The 24,023-nt window shown below is 42.0% G+C and overlaps 1 protein-coding gene across 1 annotated transcript in view; it reads right to left on the bottom strand.

The window, feature by feature from the left end:
• The window catches only part of LOC135905282 (F-box/WD repeat-containing protein 8-like), a 46,359-nt gene that overhangs the window by 19,399 nt on the left and 2,937 nt on the right, over positions 1 to 24,023 (bottom strand). Inside the window, exons 2-6 of the mRNA XM_065436298.2 lie at positions 19,955 to 20,059; positions 16,547 to 16,711; positions 15,552 to 15,640; positions 5,738 to 5,892; positions 85 to 275 (exon numbers count right to left, since the gene is read on the bottom strand). Coding sequence (XP_065292370.2) covers positions 85 to 275; positions 5,738 to 5,892; positions 15,552 to 15,640; positions 16,547 to 16,711; positions 19,955 to 20,059 — 705 coding nt within the window. The remainder of the gene's footprint in view (positions 1 to 84; positions 276 to 5,737; positions 5,893 to 15,551; positions 15,641 to 16,546; positions 16,712 to 19,954; positions 20,060 to 24,023) is intronic.

The raw sequence follows: 24,023 nt of genomic DNA on the forward strand, positions 1-24,023 counted from the left end.
TTAAAGCTCATTAACTGCTCTCAGAGTAAAAAACAAATAATAATAAAATTCACTTCTATAAAACGTTTGTGCACATCGACCCACCTTGGTAGGGAGCTGGGCTGAATAGATTTGACCTGCTGGATCCACAAGGGCAATGCTTGTGCCTCCGAAAGCAGCGAAGTGGTTGTCCTGCTTGGAAGCTGCGACCTTGGCTGGCCCAATGAGGGCGATAGTCTGATTGCAAGCAGTAGCTGATGTAGAACAGCCACTTAAACCACCGACACAGACCTCACCTGCAGGGCACGGGACAACATAGAACCCTCCTGTGACTCGACAAAGTATTTTCACGGGGACCAAACAAATAATGTGTGCTCATCTGAAGCCCAGCGATGCGATGCCATTTTGAAATCAGTTACTGCTACCACACAGGAATGCTACAACTCAGCAAAACTTTATGCTTACTCAAATACCATGGTTAGATTTGCAAAGTAGCATCTTCACGCATCTGAACAGAGTGACTGTCTCCTTTAGCTCACTCTGGTAAAAGCAGCTTTAATTGACATAAACACATAGACAAAGATGTAGCATCGTGTGGCTATAAATACATTAAAAAAGATAAGCTGTACCATAGGTTGTTATATCATATCGCAGCATTTGAAATGTACCCTTCACAGTCGCATTTAGTTGACGGTGATGATGAAACAGCCACATACAAATCAAATCAAGTGCAAATTTTCTTGAAAAATTGGCGACAATATTGTTACATTGCTGCAACGTATAAACATGATTATATGCCACTAACATAAAACAAACGTCCTATACACTTAAATTCAAATCTAAAGTAATTTCTCTTTTGCATTATTGCTTCACTTTTTGGTTTAACTCAGAGACAACTAAACCAATGTCCAAAGAATGTATAATGAGTTTTAGCAGAACATTGATCGGTATCTGCTAGTAGACTCCCATTAATTCAATCGTTGGGGACCACATGGTGTGGTTTAATTCTCCAAAAGGTCGAATCAGCAACTGTGGCAAACTAAACAAATTCAAATCCTTTTCTTTATTGGTTTAAGTAGCCTGTAATGTATTCTTGCTTCTTGCACTTGAAGCATGACTGCAGCTCAATGGATAACACTTTGTAATCGTCATGCAATGCTGTGCTGAATGGACAATGCATACTGCTAAATGGAGAATGCATACTACTGAATATGGGGACTTGACATGGTGCAAAACAAATGGGAACAGATGGCTTCACAGGCAGAAGGAGCGTCCAGTGGGGAGGGGGGAGGTGAAATTAACTGAAGTGGCATGTTCTTGCGTTTGAACTAAACCAGTTCTCCTTCTCTAGCAAGTTCTGGTTTCTAGCGGGGACTTGACAGTTCATTCGAATTCAGCGAAAAGTTGAATGACTGAGGTCAATTTATTGAGCACTGACTATATAATAAATACAGCAGAGCCACGGTCATGTACCCCCCTTTTATTTGAAACCCACATTTAATGCATGACCAACCAGGGTCAGCAAAAAAACACATGGAGCTGTACAATGCCAGACTGCAGATAAAACACACTGTACAGAGACCGTTGGTGATCGATGCAGACCAGACTCCCAGGCAGACACAAAAACCAATGGAGCTACAAACACCAACTTTTTGTGGATAAAGCAAACGTTGAAACCACACAGCAAGTGTTGAGCCAGACAGCATCAGTAACAACCACAGAGAGGACAATATGTGCCATGCTACGCCCTTGTGACGCATGTGTGATGACAGTTTCAATATGAAATTTTTAGAACAACAGAAAGCTGAGCTAGTTGGTAAGGATTCATTATGCAAAAAAGAGGTGAGGCGTGCAGACAGGACACAAGAGTAGAGAAGTGGACAACACGAACGCCGACTATCAACTGAAGGGTGCACTGAAGCGAAAAAAGAAAGAAGACACAAAAGTCATCTGCGCAAGCTCAGGAATGGTATCACCAAGTGTCAGTTGGGTACATGTGCCGGTCTACGTGAGAGATAACTGTTAAGGCACTTAATCTCTTCCTTATGTAAAGTAATCGAAGGCTGACTCACGCACGACCTTCCACCATTATAGATACGCCATGCCTCTACCATAAGACGCGTATCTTCATCCTTATGCCTGTACAATATCGCGCATTCATCTAACTCTGGCGTGCAGTTACAATCTCGGCAATGTAGCAAAAGATTAGAAGGCGATCCACCGGTTAATGACCTTTTATGTTCCATTAGCCTCTGATTGATACACCGTCCTGTTTGCTTCATGTAGAACTGGCCACAACTAAGGGGAATTTTATAAACCACGCCCATACGACAGTCAGCAGAACTGTTGTTCTTATTGTGCTTCACTGGACCATGAACAAGGGTGTTGCAAGTCATACTACACACGACTGTACCTGTAACTTGTGTATGTAGTCTTGCATGCAGCATAGCATGTTTAAAAGCTATTTTATTCTATCTTGAAAATTAGCATGCACTTGTATATGGTTTATATATTACGTAGTGCCAATTGCCTATGAGCAAAGTGCGAGTTGTTACACATTTGTTGTTACATGTGTTACATATTTTTGTATCTGTACATGTATATAGTGCCCACCTGCTGTGGTCTCAGTAGAGACTGGCAGTATTGTAAACAAATAAATAAACCTGAAATCTAAGTAGATAACTACTAGTGCTATTAACATTAGACTTGAATGAACATTAGAGGGATGCAGTAAAAAAAGACAGACCACCAGTATGTAACCATTTCAGAAACCGTTCTGTATTTACTCGTTAAAACACACACACACATGCACACATATGTGGTTAATTTAAAGCAGAAAAAAAACAGCCATACTCACCCTTATTAATTTTTGCCAGCTGTAGTACTGATAACATGAATATGGCACAACTATTATAATAGTATTTTTGCATATTTCGGTCTTTTCTGAGCACAAAGGAAAAAAAACCTACAGAAGTTGTGAGGCCAAGCCTGTTTTCTTTCACAGATTTATAGTGATCTGTTTTTTTATAAATTTCAACTAGCTTAAGCAAGACATTGCCACAGTCTAGGAAAGATGGAGCAAAAGTTTCGAAGTTGGTATTGCCCCCTGACCCACTCGTATTCTAAATTGTACCAAACCAAGCTAAGCTTCCACTCCCGATAAAAGTGACCTATGTCATATTTCAGAAATGTAATCTATCAACCCAGCAAAGCTTATTTTGATTGCTTTTCAGAAGTCAGCTCTTATCATGACACAATGATTGAACCTCTAGTACCATCAAACAGCACTGTTCTTAATAAAAAGCAGAACAGGCTCGTTCGTTTGCTCCTCAATGTCTAAAGAGCATGCACAAACATTGTTCGAGCTTGTAAACCTAAAATTTTTCTTCAGTTCACAAATGCTTCTCAAAACATCAACAGACATCACTCATTAAAAGCCTTAATCTGCCTGTAATTACATATCACTTGCCCAGTTACAGAATGATTGGCCCAGCCATTTTCCAGGCAACATGAAAGATAGGCCAATGAAACGTGTAATGTTTGCACATTATCCCCAGTGAGCAACAAGGTCATTTCATACACATTTTCTTTATAATGAGCAAGTCAGCATTTGTGCACACAAAGTAGGCCTAATGTGCAGAAAAAGAATTGTAGAAACCGCCGAAGCAGAATGTCATAGTAACTGAATAGGTTATGCAAACCACAGAAATAAAATGCACAAGCTAGCAATACTCCCAAAGTCTACCACTGACTGAAAACAAACAGTGCTAAAAATAGGACTAAACAACAAGACAGTGTGCTGCTCACCAATTAGCTCTTCAATGTGCATCATTTCTATCGCTGGCATCAATAAACATGTTTGATGATGGCGGCACAAATTATTATCAGCAGGTTTTGGCAGATGGCATGACAGAGGTGCAATGACGGCGGTACGTCGATGATGCAATTATCATATGACAACCAAGATGGTGATGGCGTGAATATGAAGGTAGCATGACCATTGCAAGATGGCACAACAACAACAAAAAGGATGACAGCAGGGGACAGTGGCATGACAATGGCTGCGTTCCTGTGCTACCTTCTTCACTTGTTTGCTCCAGAGTCCAGACACTCTTCTGACCAATGACTTTACTGCCACTATTCGTTCCTGGGCTGACTCTGTCGTCACTCTTCATTGCATCCAAAACAAGGAACATAAGATCATGCAGGTCCAGCGCACTGTGGGAGTTGTTCTAAGTGAAGCTGTTGTGTGCTGGCAAGACAAAACGGGGCACATCTCAGCAAGAGACATGCAGCGGACTTCGGCAATGAACGCGCCCCGCAACAATCGGCCCAGGTGGCGGAGAAACGTCACACAGCATCACCACCGACCACAGCATGTAAACTTTCACATGCCACAAACCTTTCGCGTGACAGCACATGCATCCCAAAGAGCTAGTTAACGTTCGGCGATGAAGGCGTCGTACAACTTGGTTACTAACTCAGCTGCATGAGAGCATGTGCCCTCCATGAACCTCCATGAAGAAAGTATGATTGCCAACCACCCCGGAAATGTGAAAGAGCCAAATAAAGCTATTCACTTTAAAAAAAAAAAAAGCACACAGGACACTACAAAGCCCTAATGGTTCCTTCTTTCTAGTGAAGGAAATGGATGCTCACAACTCGACATGTGCTTGCGCATCCCTACAACTGGAATGCATGTCTCCTTATGCAAGCTGGCCTTCCCTACAATGCCATACTTAGCTATGATAGCACAATCCAAAAAGCAGTCCCTTAAATTAATACACAACACTATATTCCTTTTTATACTGGCCAAGCAATGCAAGCAGCACTGTCACAGAAGTGCTACTAGTCTGTGCATTACACAGTGCAGGTTCATTTGAGTTGCAATGCATTCTGTCAAATAATTGCTTCGTATCTTATAACTACAACTAGTGGACTACACCAAATCGGACATTCTTTGTGCACCTTGTTGCACCTTTGCACTTCCAGTGCATGATGTCCTCTCTAATGGTCGTGAGCGCTGGCAGTGCACTGTGGCTGCTCGTCGCTACACTCGTTAGCGATAAATAGGTTCAGGAACAACTTCTACGTAATAATTACATTACATTAGGCAACATAAAAGTACAGTAGAACCTCATTTATGTGATCCCATTTCGTACGATTGCCCGACTTCAATGTTCTCGATTCTCGTGGAGTGGGCATATCGCAACGACTGTTGTGGAGCGGGCACGTGGACACTTTCCTCCAAAATGCTCCACACAAAGAAGATGTTGACCCATGCCAATCGAGGAGTGGAAACATAAGCTTGCTGAAGCCACAATATTGACAACGCATGTCGCAGGCCGCTCGGCTGCCACCAGCTCGTCGTGCGCCAGTGTCTTGTGCTGCAATGATTCGCACGCTTTGCACTTCATAGATGTCAATGACAGTCAAGTATGCCAAATGCTCTAGTGACTTCAGATCGTACGTTTCCCCGGTTACCAAGTTTTTTCCAAATCGTATGAATGAGGTTCTTCTGTATTATACTTAACGCTACATTAAATTGCAATATGCACACCTATACCTATCCTTCCCATGAGATGCACTATTTCTTACTCACAAGTGTGAATGAGAGAAGTAAGTTTCTAGCTTTTGTAATGTTACCTGCTGCATATGAAATGAAGTGCTATATAGCCTTCTATCGAACGTATAAAGCAGAGCACCCTATTGTGAGCTTTCATTGAAATGGAAGTGTCAAAAAAGAAAGATATCTCACCTTCCGCATAGGTGACTACAAAACAGCTTTTGGCCAGGGCTACTGAACTGACATAGTTTAAGCTGTTCGGATGTATGGTGCCATCCAAGATGACGCTCCTCAGCTGCACACCTGAGCTGGTTCGCTGCCACAGGCGCACCTCACCACTCGAATACCTGGAGGAACAGAACAACACCGTGCTACATCTGAAATGGGTACAGTGAGATGTTTGAAATTCAGCTGCCTGCTGAAGTTGCAGCACCCATCTCAGTCTGCCACCTGCCTGGTTTTCCGGCAGCACATCCAGCTTTTTACACTACGGTGCCAGATGCCGTTTTGACATCCTCACTGGTGCATAATTTGCCAGTTTTCCAGTTCTCCTTAAACCGGCACATCATAAGCTGCATCGGAAGCACTCTCAGGAACTCACACAGAGAAGACAACTGAAATGTCATAACTTACTTTCTCACATTTCAGGGGTGCAACAGTTGCAACAGCTTATGGAGCAATTTTTAGAGCCGAAAAATCTTGCTTTTGGAGCAGTATACTTGAATTTTGGGATTCGGCAACGAATAAAATTTTGAAATATTGAAAGCGAAATTTCAACTTCCATCTGTGAATCATTACAGAAGTACGATGCACAAACACAAACAGAAAATTTTTTTCCTTTCCTTCTATGCAACAATCAGGCTCTTCGGTGCAGCTCCTGCATATGCTATAGAAATTTCCATGTACTGGCAAGGACCACATGATGTCGGCCATGCAGATGCACGACAGCATACCAGCAGCCCCATTTGCACTTGGCTAGAAGGCTGCTTTATAAGGTGCAGGTGTTCTTCCAAGATTTCGAACCATGATTTATCTAAATATGCCTTGTAAGCTAGCATGACCATGAATAATAATTCTGACAATTTACAAGCATGACGTTTGCCTATGGATGCGGTGACGTAGAGGGCTTTAGCATAAGGCGGTGAATGACGGCACACTTGCCACTGTAAAGTGAATCTCCTCATCACATCGCCAGTCACCCCGGCCAACATTCACACTATGTTACCAACCTACTCAGGATTGAAGTGCAACGACTGTCACATATTATCTGTCTCAGTCGGCATAAAGATATCTGTGCACTTCACACCTTCCCGCTTGCGTTCGTGTGTAAAACATCTTATTTTTTATTACTTATTAACATAGATGTCACAACTACCCCGTGACCAAAAAGGTTGTGTTGAGGCTTTTGCTAGCATGCTTTGCTGTGTGTGTCTGATGCAGCTGCAATGTGGTAACTCAAGGATTGCAGTGCAGCTTCGTATCAAAGGGACCTCCCCTTGGAAAGAACAACTCTTCTTTTTTTCTTTTCATAGCGCACCGTGCGATAAAATATGAGTATTCTAAGAGGCAAAACATTCTTACAAATATACATGGGCACTTTGAATGGCTTTATACCGAGTGTCCTTTGCCTCGAATATGACTTGCACACTGCTACAGTGTTTGTCACAAGTGCCATGTCTCCCATTATAAAGTCTGAAGATATGCAACTGATAAGTCCCTGACCAAACATCAACACGCATTAGCAGACATTGTGCATTATCACATGTAAATACAGTGTGCTACATGCACGGTTGTTAATATGGTTGCACATTATCACATGTAAATTCAATTTGCACTAATAACATACATTACCACAAGCTTGTGGTGCCAGTGGCCAAAGCAAGATTTAGTCTACTGGACGTTTGGAAAGGACCAGCACGGGCGGGGAGACCCCACCTCATGTCGGCCCTTGCTGTCCAGTACTGGCCTCCACAAGACGTCAATTGTGTATGAGCTACCCAGGGGAGAGCTAGTGCGTTGTAGAATACTTATCTTCATTGCTATGGCTAGCCTCAACTAAATACATTATAGAGCAACACTAACATTTAGAACAAAAAAGGAAGAAAAAAGAAAAAGGAAACCACAAAGTACAAGTGAAAACGACATTAAAGGAACGCAATTCAAATCTCAAGAGAGAACCTACACTCTCTTTCTAAATCTATCGAGGCAAATCAAACTACCACAAAGGATGCATGCACTGAGCCAAGCCAGATCAGCATGAGACAAACCCAGGTTCTTGCCCAGCTCCAAAGTTTCACGACATACCATACTCCTTGCCCCGAAAACCAACCCCTACGAGGAAAATTTCTTGCGCGGATCAAAGCAGCACCTCAAAGGCACATACTTTGCTGCCTTCTCTCGCCCTTTGTCTTTGAGCACCTCCTTGTTGGCATCCCATACGACAGCCAAGTCAACCACCAACATGTCGTTGTCAGTTTCAATGACTATTCAATGACTATATCAGGCTTCAGCCTAGTGCCCTCTTGAGTAGTCAACCGAGGTTATTCTTGAACTGCAATGCTCGGTCTCTTTTTCTGGACAAGGAGGGCTACCTGCTTAGCCACGAAGTTGTAGCACTCGGTACGCGCGAGGTGGACAGACTCACATTCCTGCGAGATGTGAGATGTCGTTTCCGGTTTTTCGTGACATCTACGGCAGAGCCGTGACGTTGGATCACAGCTTTGTTTGTTAGTAAGAGACTTGGTTGGATAAAGATTCGTCCTAAGGCATAGTGCCTTAAGATAATAACCTTCCTTCAATAGCTTGGAATCATGATACAGCCAAGTGTTAGCGACGATCTGGTCTTGGTGTGCTAGGAGATCCTTGTTGGCGCATTTGGACTTTAGATCAGACCACCACTTTCGTGATCCTTTATTAAGTGTTGTTTCAACTGCTTTCAGGAAAGTTATTTCGGAGTTATTCTGGAAGGCATTTGGAAAAGTTCAGATTCTCAGAAAGTTCCTATCTAAAATGCTATCGAATAGATAAGCTATGAATGTGTCCCCTAGTCTGAGAAGACGCGCAAGGTTCTTAAACTGCACAGCCTGAGCAACCCTCTGTAACCAAATAACACCCAGCCCCCACCTGAGGGTAACCACTCTTTGAGGGTAACCATATATGGATATTAGGAAAACCTGGAGGTAAATGAAGGACCTTTTTGATGCATCTACAAATAAGCCCATCCAACCTGCAGGATTCTGAAGAAACCTCTAGTGTATTAGAGGCAGTGTACAAGAAATCTGGAATAACCAGTTGTCTAAGGCAATTAACCTTCTGAAACAGTTTCAGCGAGGCTTTAGCAATGAGATCAAGAAGTTTCAGAGCTTTGTCGAAATGAACAGTTGGAGTCTTACAAATGAAGATATCTAAACCAAGTTATCGAATTGGCTCATCTCTACACTTTGGCTGAATATCCTGACCTAAAATAGATAATGTAGGAATGTTATAGTCGAAACCTTTACTGGAATAATTGGGACACCATCCAAAGCATTGAGATTTTAAAGGATTGATCTGCGAGTCAACATTATTAAGAAAGGAGACAGTTTCATCTACCAAGAGTTGAAGCCCCTCAAGGGTATCTGACATTAGAAGCAAATTGTCAGCAAATGCCATTGCTGACACGGAAGTATCCTGTGGAGGGACACGGTCAACTAATGTCGGTGAGTAGAACGCAGGCTGGAAAGGAGCACTATTTGACTACAGCAGCGACTCGGTGACCAGAGGTCTTGATACAGTCTTTGACTGTGGGGCCTCCTTTTGTATTTCATATCTATCAAAACCTGTAACCACTTTAAAGCAACAAACTTTGAAACTCTCAATATCACTAGAATGAAGTTGGCACAACCAAGGTTGGTTATCTAGTTACCACATATACTCTCCAAAAGTGACCTGAATATGAACCCTTGGTGGTTATGTTCAGTGTTTTAGAGCAGCCTGTGCACAATACAAGTTATTTTTATGGTTTTGATGCACCACTCTAGCTGATTTCTTAGAGCTTTTCCCCGTCATGTTACCCAAAGTTGCAAGACCGAAAGGTCAATTCCATTCTTTCAGATTTCCTTTATTTTTCCAAGCTTTATCCATCAACCCCAATTGTATTTGCTGCTTCTCTCCCATTCATGTTCCCAGCGACCACCCATCATTAGCACTTATTGTGTCAGCTAGCTCATCAGCAGCATGTATAATGCTTGGTTGTCCATATAGGCTACTAATATGATTTATTAATAAATTACATACAGCAATGTCATAGAGATTGTAAATGTGAGCCAAAGCTTACATGCAGTCTTTCAATAAATTTTAATCATGCAAAGTTTATGCTCATTGTATCACCATTTTATTTTATTTTTTCTGCTTGCATTTGACATATGACGCGCACTTCCTCCTCTCTCATAGCTGCCAACCTGTAGACCTTGCAATTTGGCAGATTTGCCAAGCAGGGGGATGACAACTACCACAACGACGGCAAAATATAAAGATCTCACTCTCTTTTTTTTTTTCCAGGTCACAGCAATGGTATAAACTGCTCTAAATTGCTGCCAGTATAGATATTTGACATCTAGGTGCTCGTACTGTGACCGGGGATGGCGCGTGCACGTGTATACAATTTAGGAACGTGTACTATGTCTTGTGACAGTGGCCGCTTTCCTTCCTTAATATGCTTCATCACATATAATGGCTGTATTGCAACAAAACAGACCTATGAGAGCAGGTCACTATGCAACGCATATTAGAGCTTTGCCTCCTGCACACTCCTCACCGCATATCTCAATCTGAAGCGAACTGAGTTAGGCCTACACTACCCACACACAAATGACTTGGATTTAAATTGGGCTTCGGCTAGTTACATAGCGCATAATGGCAATTACGATACAACGGTGCTGCACAACGTGGTCTTTTAGGGTAGTATATTTTCGCGTTGAGATTGGGGCAGTTTTTCGGCAGGTGTACTGTCCCCTCCAGCCTTTCTACACCTGTGTGCCCCTCCCCACGGCACGCTTCCGCTCTCATGATGTCAGGTGGCTCCTCACCTTCCACCTGCATTGGACTCCTATCCTCTCCATTCCTTCCCCCTCTTTTGCCGTACACTAACTGACAGATGGGCTTTCGTTCGCGTGAACACTCTAATGCTAACACATAAAAAAAAAGCAATGTAGCAAGTCTCCATGCCTGACCATTGAGCAAAAAAACGAGAGTAATCTGCCACCTTATAGTAGCTACTGTATTACGCTACAATGACAATGTATGCTGTTTAGCCACTTATTTTGTGTGTCTCAATTGCTTGCAAATCTCAGCGTGTTTATAGCAGATGCAATAGATGGGGAGATGATTTTTGCAATTGGCTAATTGGATAAAGGCAGCTTTATGAGCCATATGATCCCTACCTGCAACTTAACAATGGATGGAAAAGTATCTCTAGAGGCCAATTTTCATTCTCACACCTTACTGTTTTGCTTGATGGTTATGAGTGCATACCAATACATACATCCTTCTATTCTTGGGATCACAAAGTCAGACCCCATGTTTTCCTCCTGTTGCAAAGTTGAATAAACTAATGCTTTTGTGTAAGAATGTTGTTGCTATACATCTACATAAGTGTGACTGGTTGCACTATGAATAAATGTTGGCGACATCACTAGTTTATGACATAATGTGGTTGCTGTGACAAAAAATAATAAGTACAGCAACAGTGCCCATGCCATTCTAGATGTCATTTTGTTTAAGCTAACAATGTTCCTTTATAGAAATCATCACCAACCCAATGTTGAATGTTGCTAGGTACAACAACCCACAAGCATATTGTTGACAATGTTTGTGAACTACCCGAGCTAACTGAAAAGACAGGCACAGTTGAACAGCTAAACACAGAGGTATCAGAAGAAAGTATTGGTCTAGAAAGCACATTATGCAGGTTGCTTCCCTTTCATGAACTCAATACTTCAGTGACTTGGCTGAAGCTGAAGCTATGGTACATGTGAATTTCAGGGATCATATAGCAACATTTCTGGCACAAAATTAAAGTAAACTATGTGATGATTATGCAGGCTATGTCCATGTTGTGTACACTTAAAGTAGCCCTGCAACACCTTTTGTTCAAAAATGAGAAAGAACACACTGGTGTAAGTGTGACGCCTTTGAATGAATATTTTTCAGCATAAATTTTTGAAAGAAACCTGATACTAATAACAGAGTGCAAAGTATACTTTCCCCATTCCCCCTCAAGCAAATGTTTCCTCTCAGCAGGGGTGGTGCCAAAAGCAACTCCCTGCTTATTGCTACTTTATTATTAACACAATTAGCATTCTTTGAATGCTTCAGGCACTTTTTGGTCTGCCAGAGTATAGTTTCTTTCACTGTGCTTTTTGAAATGCTACATATGCACTCACCAGGTGCATGTCCAACTGATAAAAGTGAGAACGACCACTCTTGAAGCTGACAATGAATAAAAAAATTGCAGCAGAACCCACTTTTTGACGACAGTTGACGATAATATGTTAGCACTGAATCAATATAGGGACACAACATATTGCCGCCATTGGAACGAATTATGTATGAGGCGTGTACTGCAGCGGGAATCCTCTTTCATGCTTCACTGAGAACACTCGGTGCCATCCATCACCGCTACCACAATGCCTGCATGTGGCCTCCAAAACGCATGGCATGCCTGTGCGTGCAAACGCAGAGAAATTCATCATGCAGCGACAGGGCTCCTCTTTTGTGCATCTGTATGGAACAAGCTGTGCCGCCTAATGGCACTGCCAAGAAGTCCGCGCATGGTGGACCAGTGCCTTGGGAGTCTCGAGAGAATATAAACTAGCCTTCCACAAAGTGCACAAGCTAGGTGTTATCACCATGACGATACCGGCATCGTCATCATCTTGCGAGCACATGTTTTCGTGCCTTCAAAGATTGAAGACTTATCTTTGCAGCAAGATGACAAATAACCATCTGAGTGACCTAGCTGTGCTTGCGTCGAGCAATCTCTTGCCAATAAGATAAACCTTCAGCGTGTTGTCGACATGTTTGACGCTGCGCACGGTAATCAGCATATACGTCTGCACTAGTATGCCGGTATAACGATACCCCATCGTATCTTTGCAGCGCTTTCGTGGGAAACCTGTGTGGCACATGCACAGGACCGATACCCATACCTGTATCAGAACACCCACTTCACCATCGAATAAATTCTGTGTGTGTTTTGTCTTATGCTGTCACAGCACAGGCATTGGCATCTGTGGTTGTGACGAAACATTCCTCTGTCCCTGTCATCGCTTTGAAAGAGACTCCATATAGGGTGCTGTCCAAGGCCACATCAGTGGCATAGCTTGTGCAGTGAACAGTGTATAGTCAAAGAGCTGTTATTTGCATTTGTGAAACCTGCTGTACTGTACGACCAAATGTGACACTGACTGAAATGCCAATTGTGTGCTATATTTTTGCCGTTCTCTCCTCTCTTCTATTTGTTTTTGTTATTCTACTCACATATACCTTTCTGTTATTTTTTCCCCATTTCCAGCATTCAGAATCGCCACAAGATTGTATTAACTACTTTTTTTTGTAATCTACTGTGCCTTTACCAAAGTTGGAATTGATATGCACATTGCTTATAGGTGTTAGTTCTTACTCCTCTTGTGAACTATACTATTTTGAACCTATATTGCGATCTATTTAACTGATGGTATATTGTTGCTGCTGGGTACCTGTTTCATTTTTTCAGTTTTTTTATGTATGTGCTTACCGCATATTATATAAATTTTCATTTTCTTAGCGGTAGCTTTGTTGTGGAAATATGCTAAATTTTAATTTATATCTTACTGCGATGCTGGAATAGCTTATTCAGGGTGTCTACCAAGTCGACATTTCCAAGTTCCCTGAGTTTTTCCCAGTTTTCCCTGAGTGCCCTTGCAAAATTCGTGAGTGACATAGAACTTTGTTTTTGTAAAAATGGGCTGACACGCATGTTTAAAAATAAAAAAAGCGACTTAATCCAGTTTGAATAGTAAGGAGTACTGTTTATTTTATTCAAAAAGAAAACAGAAAGGACAGGTTAGTAAAATGCACAGCGAATAAAATATCTGCGAAAAAATAGTAAAGCCCACTGCAAATCGAGTCTAACATTTTCAAATACAAATAAAAGGACATGCACACAGAAGCAAATATTTTCGAATATAAGCTATTTCTATGAACTGATAGCAAGCTCATTGGTATGAGGCCCAAACTTTGTCACATGTGAGATTCTCTCTCACCAGCTGGAAAGTGAACCTCAACCGTACTGACATACTCTCAGCCCACGCACGACACCTCAGTGTTGCGTTTCACTGCTTTAAAAAGTTTATTTTGGTTTGGATGAATGACCCCTGCATCTGGGCGTCAGCCAAAACTGTTTTTTTTTTAGCTCAAGCTCCTTCGCAGAAGCGGCAGCACACTTCCTTTACCATTCATTCCTCCGCCGCGCATTCGCCCTACGGACCATTTGAAGCATCCTCTTGGTCAGTTAAACAGTCAACGTCCAATTTTTCGAACTCTCTGGAGGCCGCGAAAACGTCCGAAAAATCATGCAGTCCGAAAAGTGAATGCATGTCTTTTACTGCCCTTAAGGGCTCAAATCGCCACAGGCACGTGCGAAAATGCTCTGAAGGCCTGCCAGTACACTTATAGGCATATCTTTGCTTGTACTGTGACAGTAGACGGCGTGTGCACGCGTGTATAATTAAGAAATACATACTGTATCCCGCGACAATTGCCCCTTCACACGCTTGTTAAGCTTCACCGCACTACTTGGCGTATGCTTCACCGTGTAACATTGCTGTATTGAGGCGAACTTTACTGTCGGGACCCGGCATCATGCAACGCGCCGTGCTTTCCGAGCTTCGAAGCCAATCGCGAGGATTAAAAAGGCGGAGTCGGTGCCATTGCTGACAGTGGCGAATTGATTTAAGAAAAACACGCAAGAAGCAAAAAGGTAATCAAAATGGCGGCGGTGGTGGCTTTCATTAACGCCATTTCGGAGCTGCGGTCACGCCAAAAAGTCAGGAAAATCGGACGGCAAAGGCTCCTTGCGTCCAAAATTTCAGACGTTCTTATACATTGACTCTACGGGGTATGTGGTGGTGGTTCCGCGAAGCCATCTGAATTATTGGGCATGTCCCAAAAATCTGGCGTCGACTGTACACTGCCAACTCCTCCAGCCGACGATACGGCGTCAAAGTCGATTCGTTACGATTCCTCTCTTTAACTCGAACGGGCATTAGCGCGACTTTCGTTCCCTTTCAATAAAGCTACAGCAACTTATCCCTAATAGAAGCATAAATTCCCTGAGCTTTCCCTGAGTATTTCCAGACTACTCAGGATCCCTGAGAATTACCGGTCTCCCCGGTTGGTAGACACGCTGCTATTCACACTGATGTGTTTAGGAGGCCTTCAGCCCAATTAAAAATAGTAAAAACAAAACGCACAAGTTCCCCGCCTCCCTGCCCACTCCCCCCTCCCCAAAGGAACTCAGTTGTGGGTGCCCCATCAGTCAAAAAATCCGGGCGCCGCCCCTGTAGAGGGGGCCTGTGTGTAAGATTGTGGGCTCCCGGAATATTTGATTTGCATGGCGGCACTATTTACAAATCACAAATATTTCGTTACTGTGTTCAAAAAGTGTTGCAGTATCCCTTTATGTAGACCATTGATGAAGGTAACTGTACTTCAGAAAATGCGACCCCAGAGACTCAAGTGTTTCGCTTCACTAGGCTAGGCTAGAATAGGATAGATTAGGTTACGTTAAGTTTAGGCTTAGATTAGGTTTAGGGCCAGGTTAGGTGCGGTTTAGGGTTAGGTTAGACTAGTCTAGGCAAGGCTAGGTAAGATTCAGACATTGCAGTAAAGTCACAAAGCTTAGAGAAATCAAGTTTTTGATGTAATTCCCTATTGTAAGCTGCTTCAGCTTGCTTAACAAACGTAAACAATCAATGTGCTTACAAACCCTGCAAGGATGAAGTCTTCAGATGAGTCAACTGCTGACAGTACACCAGCCCTTGAATACTCCAGCTCATAAAGTCGTCCAATGCGATTCTGGTAATCACAAGATTTGCAAAAAACCCCAGTTAGTGAAACATTTTGCTAGGCTTCCAAGGAAAACACAGGGAAGGCGGGAGGTGGAAATTCAAGATGATGATCAAAACGAGAAGAAGGTAAAGGCAGGAGCGAACGTTTCAACAAGTCCACTATTAAAAACGTTGGTTCTTACTTTTACGTTGTTCTCGTTTTGCTCATGATCCTACTAGGCTGTAATAAGATCATTCCCTAATTTTCAAGTTAATCTATGATAGACTGATAATTAAGGTTTAGCGTCCCAACATAATGCAGGAGCAATGAGAGGTGCTGTAGTCGAAGGCCTTGTATTAATTTTTACCATTAAAACTTGAAGGTTTTATAGTATCTGGTTACAGTTAGATTCATACAGACTGCTTATGGTTAAATTTATACATGTGGAAAAAGACAGAATAGTATTTTTTTTTTCTTGCTGTGCTAGCATGTATGAAGTTAGCTTTGATCCCCTGGGATTTTTCAATTTGGCAAGAAACTCAACATATAAGCATTTCACACTATGCAGCCTTTTGAATGCAGCCATCACGGCTGAGGAGTGGGTCTAATTGTAAAGCTAGATTTACTGTGAAACAGTTGCCAACCTAATGGAGGCAGTCTCAATTTTTAAATCAGTAGATGCACATAACACTGGTTCATTTTATGAGAAAAAAGATGTGTTCAACTACTTCAATTAGTTCTTTAATATAAATACAGGATCCAGACAAGAAATCGACAACCCCAAAATCCACCAGCCCACACCAAGCGATCATCCACAGTTCCCTGCTTATGCCTTAATTAGTCACCAAATGTTCTTCATAAGCATTGTGTGTGGCATGTAGACAATAAGTACTATTCGGCTGCAGATGGTGCATGAAGCATCAAGAAACAGACCTTCCAGTTGTGCCTGAGAAGAGACTCCCTCTGCATCTGGTCCTTGAGGTATTGCTTCCAGTTAGTCTTTTCTGCTGTCACCGTCTCATCTGCAAATCCCATCTGACAACAATGTCGATGCCACAACAGCTCGTCATCTGCTACGCATCTCCAGCCGCGGCTGACCTGAGGAAGAAGGGCTCCAGTTAACTACACTGCCGTGCTAGGTTGTTCCAGACCTAATGCTAAGAACCTAAGCATGGTCCATCAAAGACCTATGGACCACAGTTATTTATTTAAGTTGTCTTAAATTTGGGTTAACAGGTGCTTGAATTATCTGATGGTTAAAATTAAATTATGGGGTTTAATGTCCTGGAACTGCGCAGTGGGTTATGAGTGATGCCATTGTGGGGGGCTACGGATTAATTTCAACCACCTGAAGTACTGTAACATGCACACAAAGCGCAGCGCACAAGCATTTCTGGATACCGCCCCAATAGGAATGTAGCCACAGTGGCTGGGAATTGAACCAGAAACCTTGTACTCAGCAGCGCAATGCCATAACCACTAAGCCACCATGGCAGGTATATCTGAAGTTAACAAAATGTGGTCCAGAGCAAAATTAAGATTTACTTAAAACATAATTACTTTTTACAAACAGATCGATATAAGCATTCACGCAAAACAACTTCACAAAGTACAAGAGTGAGAAAATGGGCAAGGCAATGTTCCATGGTGGAGAGAAAGAGAGTCTCAGTGCATGCACACCTGATCAATCAGAAGTGATCAATATGCGAGTCCATTGTAAACCAATGTTTTTGTTTTGTTATGCTATGTTTATTGTTTTGTTTTTCGCTTTTGTGTTACTATCGTAAAAGTTCTTGTGTGTCTTAATTTTTGTTGCTGTGTGCAACCATTGTATAACTTTGTTGTACACAAAATTGATTTACAATGTCGAGTTGTCTCAGTTCCGTATGTAGCACTTCCTGCGTGGGCCCCTGTCTAGCCAAGGAGGCTAAAGGCCCAGATGATTTATGTGTACCTTTTTTACCATCGGTGTGAATAAACTGATTTGATTTGATTTGATCTGATTCGCTGTACCAGAGTTGCAGAATGTGCGAGTTGGTCAGTGGTGCCGCCTTGTAGGGGCACGCATCCATATCAACATAAGTAAGCATGTTCTTTTCATTGATGAATGAATTCTCATCAAGCACTTTCTGGCTGTCTGTCCACAAGCGACCAGCTTTTCAGGACTATGAAGCAATGTCAGAGGAGCAAGTGGAGAGTGACAAAGGAGGGCTCGCAGTTACACAGATGCTGCAGTGCACAGTAAATTGATTTCCCTGTGTTTAGGCCCCCGCGCCTAGTTTCCATGGATCTGTATTCTCCCCACCCACAAAGCTGTGTAACTAAGAGGGCCTTCCGAACAGTCACTTTCACAGCAAGGGAACACACTGAAAATGCTCTGTTTATATACAAGAGGAGAAATACCAGGTTTAATTCTTCAATGCAACATTGTTGTTCTCACATTCTCAGCATTCGTTGTTTGTTTTCACCTGTTTTCATGCTCGAACAGCTGCATTCATCACCAAACAATAGTCTGAGTATCTCCAAGCAACGGCAAACAACATTACTTTGGTTCTGTCCAGCTACGTGGCAGTTGCATATTATTAAATATTGGTGCATGATAGTTCGGACATCCTGTATTTATATATATATATAGGAGTGGCAGAGGAACAGTGAATGAAGTCGCAAATACCTGGTTTGCGGGTATATGGCATTGAAAAGTGTATTGCCCATAAAAAAAAGAGTTACATTTCAAGAGCTAGACCCAAAGGTAAGAAAATATTTAGTGGCTGGGAAACGTGACCAAGTGCCACTACCAACCACAGCATCTATACCTCCAGACAACACAAAGCTCTTATACGACAACACACACATCTCAGAGAGTTGGAGATAGACTATTTTTTGCATTTTGCATAACGGAATAATTAATTTTAATTAATTAATTAATATTTCAGATATTATAATTAGATTAAAAGTGCCAATGAGAAAATTGCAGAGCAACATGAAAAACTCTCGATACAGCTTTCTGTTGCTCAACCCGTGCTACATAAAAGTGTTTTTCCGAGCGTGAAAGAAGCCTGCAATTACACGCAATATTGCCACACGACTGGCCGCTCGAAGCACTTAGGTAGCATGTCGTTAGGTAGCATACAAGAGTTTATTAGCCACATGCCTGCACTCCTAAGTTCACGTGTTCGGTGACGCCTTTGGCCAAAAAAGGGTGTTCCGCATGCGCCCACCATGGCCCCGAGTGGTGATGACTAATACTGCCAGGGCTAGATCTAGTAAACATAAATACCTGAGTAAGTGGACAGATTGACAGCCATTGCCGAAGCACAGCTGGTAGTGCGATGCACACGTAATGCAGAGATTGTGGTTTCCCCTCCCACCAGTCGCAAGTTCTCCTTTTGTTCACTTTCATTTCCCTTTCCCCTTCATTATTTTCTGCATTTCAATTTCTACCACAGTTAATTTCCCTGATGCCTTCCTTGGCCTTATATAGTCATGATTAACAAAATCAAGCCCCTCAGTTGTGTGTGTGCGCGTGCGTGCGTGTGTGTGAGAGAGAGAGGGGAGGGACCACCATTAGTTGCACTATATACAGTGTACTCTCTTTAAACGGAACCTCTTGAGACCAGGGAAATTGGTTCTGTTTATTACAATTTTCATTTACTGAGCGACAAAGCAAAATACAATTGCATGAATACAAAACCAACCAACCATGAGGGTAGTGTTCCGTATAAAAGGCAGCTCCATTTAAGCGACATCTGTTTATCGAGATTCCACTATATATATATATACATATATTTATTTATTTATTCAAATACCCTAAAGGCCCTCTTGGAGAGGGAATTACATAGGGGGGGCACACGAAACACACCAATAAGAATATGAAAAAAAAATATTAAGAATAAACAATTCAGCAAACATAGTAATAACACCACAAAATACTTATACACCAATACAAAAAGAGAAAAAACTGCAATACGATGTCAAACAAGATTCAAAGGTATTAAATTAGCCCTGAAAAAAAAAATAGCTAACACCAAAGACGCACAGAGACATCAAATTCTGAAATGAGTCCACAGCATTTGATGAAATTGATCGGTGTTAACTTCAGTGGCAATATCAGATGGTAGGTTATTCCAGTCAGCTATGGTTTTGGGGATGAATGATTGTGCGTAATGAGCCGAGTGGCAAGCTGGGCGTTTGACTTTGCAGGGGTGATCACGGCAAGGAAAAATGACAGGGGGGGGTGACTTAGCCTATATTATAGTGTGCAACCGATGGTGGTCTGTTCCGGACCCCATCAGGTAAAGATTTCCCTGTGTAATTGGCACAGTCGCCTACTGGAAATCTCACCTGAGCACATCTGCAGAGATCAACGATGTCCAGATGCTTAAAGATGTCGATGGCTACTTCACGAGGAAGATAAGTGTCAAAGAATGGAATTTCGGTAATTTCATTCTGGAAAAAAAGAGAAAATGTGTCAGCGTGTTTATCATAGTAATGAGAAGAAGTCAGAGTTATTACTGTATATGACAACCTCATACAGTGAGTTGTTACTAATAATTAAACATGATAAACTATAAAATAGGTCAGTGCACTCAAGGTCTGCTCGATTCACACGAGGTTCACAAGCATGTGACACGCCGCACTACAATGCCCTCGACTCTATGCAACAAAAGCACACCCCTCTAGTGCAGTCCCCTGCTGCAGTGTAGCATTGCCCTGGTTCAGGAAAACTGCATTCACTGGCGACCTAGCGCAACCGTTTGATGATGACATTCACCAAGGTGGTGTCTGTTGCCAGATAGATCCTGTTCAGGGCGTCCTAAACGCTTTGACAATGACTTTACGCAGCCAAAATAGACTACAATTTGTTGCAAGCATTACATATTCACATGCTGATTACAGTTTTAGTAGTGCACCACTGAAGCTATATCCTCATATTTAAGTATTTTGCACCCTTAATAGATTTAGCAATGGTGATCACACACTACATTTCTTACACTGAAGTATTTCGTATGCTACCACCGTTGCGAAGCTTCAATTGTATAAAACACTGGTCAAACCTAAACTTGATTATGCCTGCTCTACTTTGCGTCTTGGATGAATTGTACTAACAAACCACCTCAAACCTACTCAGAATTGTATTGTTTGTGTCATAACTTCAGACTATTCTCTTAATTCCAGCACTTAAGCAGCGAAAGAAGTCCCTTCCTTCAGCAACCTTGCATTGTGCCAAAAGGATCTGAGCATGCCTCTTTCATAAAATCTTCTATGCTAACGAGCTTCTCAAAGACGAGATGCTTTCTCAGCCATCATGTCACCTCAGATGGCTCATTCCATGAAAGTTGGAATTCCTTCATGGCGCATCCCGAAAACCTCCAATAATTGCAACTACCTCCCCTCCCCTATTGCTGCTACCGATTAACCCGAAAAACATTCAGCCACCAGTGCACATATGTTCATGCTGTGTCAGGGGGTTTGGCTTATGGTGCAATATGGCACAGCACTATGGCACCTTTTAAATATACGCTAAAAACACAAAGTAGAATCTCTCGTTCGACTGAAAACATAGTCATACATAATAGGCTGACCAGGTCACCAAGCATTAGGCCAAGCAAACAATGTCTCGCTCCTTGGCACCACATTCAAAAGTGCGTGCAATGTGCTGAGCTGGCACAACCTTAACTTTTTTCAGCACCACTAGAGTGAAGTGCGCACAAATTGAACCAATTTTCAACATACAAGATGACCATTCTACAACTCTGAATGCCTGTAACTCGGGTCTGTCCCTCATTCTTCCCCTAGTTTCTAGAAGTCTTCTACCTTCCAAAAGCTCTCTGCACTGCTTTAAAGTACACAGCACAGCTCTTAAAATGCGCAATTACTTGGAATGCAAAGTCACGTAATATAACCAAGATATATATCTGTACACAGTGATCATGGGTGCAAAATCAGAGAGCACTTGGCCAGGACACACCTCCGCACTTTTTTTTTTTGTAAAACACTATGACACAGTAGAATCAACTTAATTGAGCAAGGATGCAGCGTGAATGAGAATACATCTTTGTGTGTGTGCATGCGTGCGTGCTTATAACTCCCCTACTTTAATGCCTTCAGGCAAAGTAGCCTAACCACTGAATAAAGAATAAAGGTCATGCTTCACGCTTGAAAAAACATTCTCTTTTGTTCTTTTTTTCATGTTGCCATCACACATACACTCAAGCCAAGAAGAACCATATGCCCAGCAGCAGAACACTATAGCCAATAAGGTACGGTGAAAAATAGTGTACAGGATAGGCTGAGTAACTAGGACACATACTGCCTCTTGCTGAGCATGTTTTGAAGCTGAGTATGAAGCTGCATGTTTTGAGGTCTACAATGGTTACAACATAAGCACCCAGTGCTGAGAAAGTGAATGACTGGCAGGTAACTTTCAAGTCCTACAAAGTTCAGTAACAACTATCTGTCCTCAGAAACATCAACGCTGGTATTATACTATAAAGTAACTTTACGTTACATGCCTTGTAGGTTATGCTCTTGTCACAAGGCAATTACTATTCTCACTGAAGTATACCAACATCAACCTTTTTAAGGAGAAAGCCTTCGATCTCTATGTTTCAAGGCCGCGCCGTGAGGTGCAGAAAATATCACATGGCCCAAGGAAACCCAGAAGCGACACAAAGCATGTCCAGCTGTGTATAAGAGATGATTAATGATTGGCAAAGTTAATTAATGATTGTATTAAGGTGAATTAGGGTAGATTAAGGTGGACTAACGCGGAATAAGGTGGATCAAGGAGGATCAAGGAAGATTAAGGTGATTAAGGCAGATTACGGTGATTGAGGTGGATTAAGGTGAATTACAGTAGGCTTTCGCCCTCACGCCTCTTAGGCTATAGCTAAGGACACCTGGCAATTTTTTACATAACCAAAAGGCAAAGTGCGCATGATCCTACATTAGGCGGCACAGCGAACAGCACCACTAGAGACAGAAGTTTTGTTGGCAGCATGTTGACGAGACAACAGTCCAGAGAAGAAAGGTAATAAACGTTCACATTATAACCTATAACCATTAGAAGGTTGCGATTTGCACAAGACTCCATGTTTATGTGATCAAAGTGTGTAAAAGGGAATTCAATATGGTATCAATGCAAATTTTATTGTGGAATCCACAGTTCCAGGTGAACAAGATGTATGCATATATCTCACACCCATGCGAGGTTAATACCATAAAGTGTCGAGGAAATTAAGTTTTTTAATGCCAATATATATGAAGTTGCTGCTACAGATGCACTTTTAATGTGATTAAATGTCATGACAATAATTTAAGTTTGTTTGACAATCCTAACAAAAAAACATATTTAGTGGGCAAAAGGTTAAAATATACGACTTAAGACATTAATAGGCATATTTTGTGTAGAATTATTTCAATTTACTTCAAAAATGTATCTTTCATGTACACCTGTAACTGCCAACATCAGGAGCGGGTTTATGCATTCAGCAGTTGAATGAGTGGTGAGAGCGTACGACACCGTAAACGGCATAAACTTTAATGCTATTAGGCAAGCTTATGTGACACTGCATAAATGGCATTAAACTTTAACGCAGCGAACTGTTAACATAATTTTTTTTGCCTGTGTGGCTCGTGGCATACAAGCATTAGACTTGAAGCAGCTCAGAACCTCATGAAAAAGTGCCATGTATACCATCTTGCTACGTTAAAAATGCACAAATGTACCTTTGCGAGCAAGCAACAATTATTTGAGCCTTTTGGCACCTCTTTCCATCTTTGCATAGATAACTATGTGCCTCGCAACACAAGAAACCTGCGCAAAGGTCACATTGTCCTGCATACATTATGTTGCTTTTTGCCAGTGACTGTTTTTCACTGATTTGCCACTGTTATGAAGTTATCACTCAGTGCAAGATGAGCCTAATGTATCCGAAATTTCTTGAATGTCACCAATTCTATGGTGAAGCAGTATTGTCTAATCAGATTTTATGCACGACATAAATAGTGTTGTACATTTTCAGACACACGCAAGCCCCAACAATTATTCTGGAATGCATAGCGATACATGCATAAATGGTGCACAGACAACCTTTGAGTCCAGATTCGACGACCAACAACTGTGCTAATCACTATCATTGTGATTCAACCATTCTGCTTATCTTTCTGGGCACAAGTTCCTCAAATAAAGACAGATATTTAAATCGGGGCTTTGCCAGTTTTTGGTTCTTCTCAGTCACTATGAGGTGAAAATATGTTAAGACATAATGACACCCATAGGATCACGGTACCATCGTCCACACCTCTGATTACATGCTTATGTGGACGCAGCCATGATCAAGGAGTACGGGAGCTGGATCTGACCAGTGGCTTAATTAACAATCCTTGCTCACTTCTCTCCTGGCATTTG

The sequence above is a fragment of the Dermacentor albipictus genome, chromosome 4 (assembly GCF_038994185.2).
Source record: "Dermacentor albipictus isolate Rhodes 1998 colony chromosome 4, USDA_Dalb.pri_finalv2, whole genome shotgun sequence".
Lineage (NCBI taxonomy): Eukaryota > Metazoa > Arthropoda > Arachnida > Ixodida > Ixodidae > Dermacentor > Dermacentor albipictus.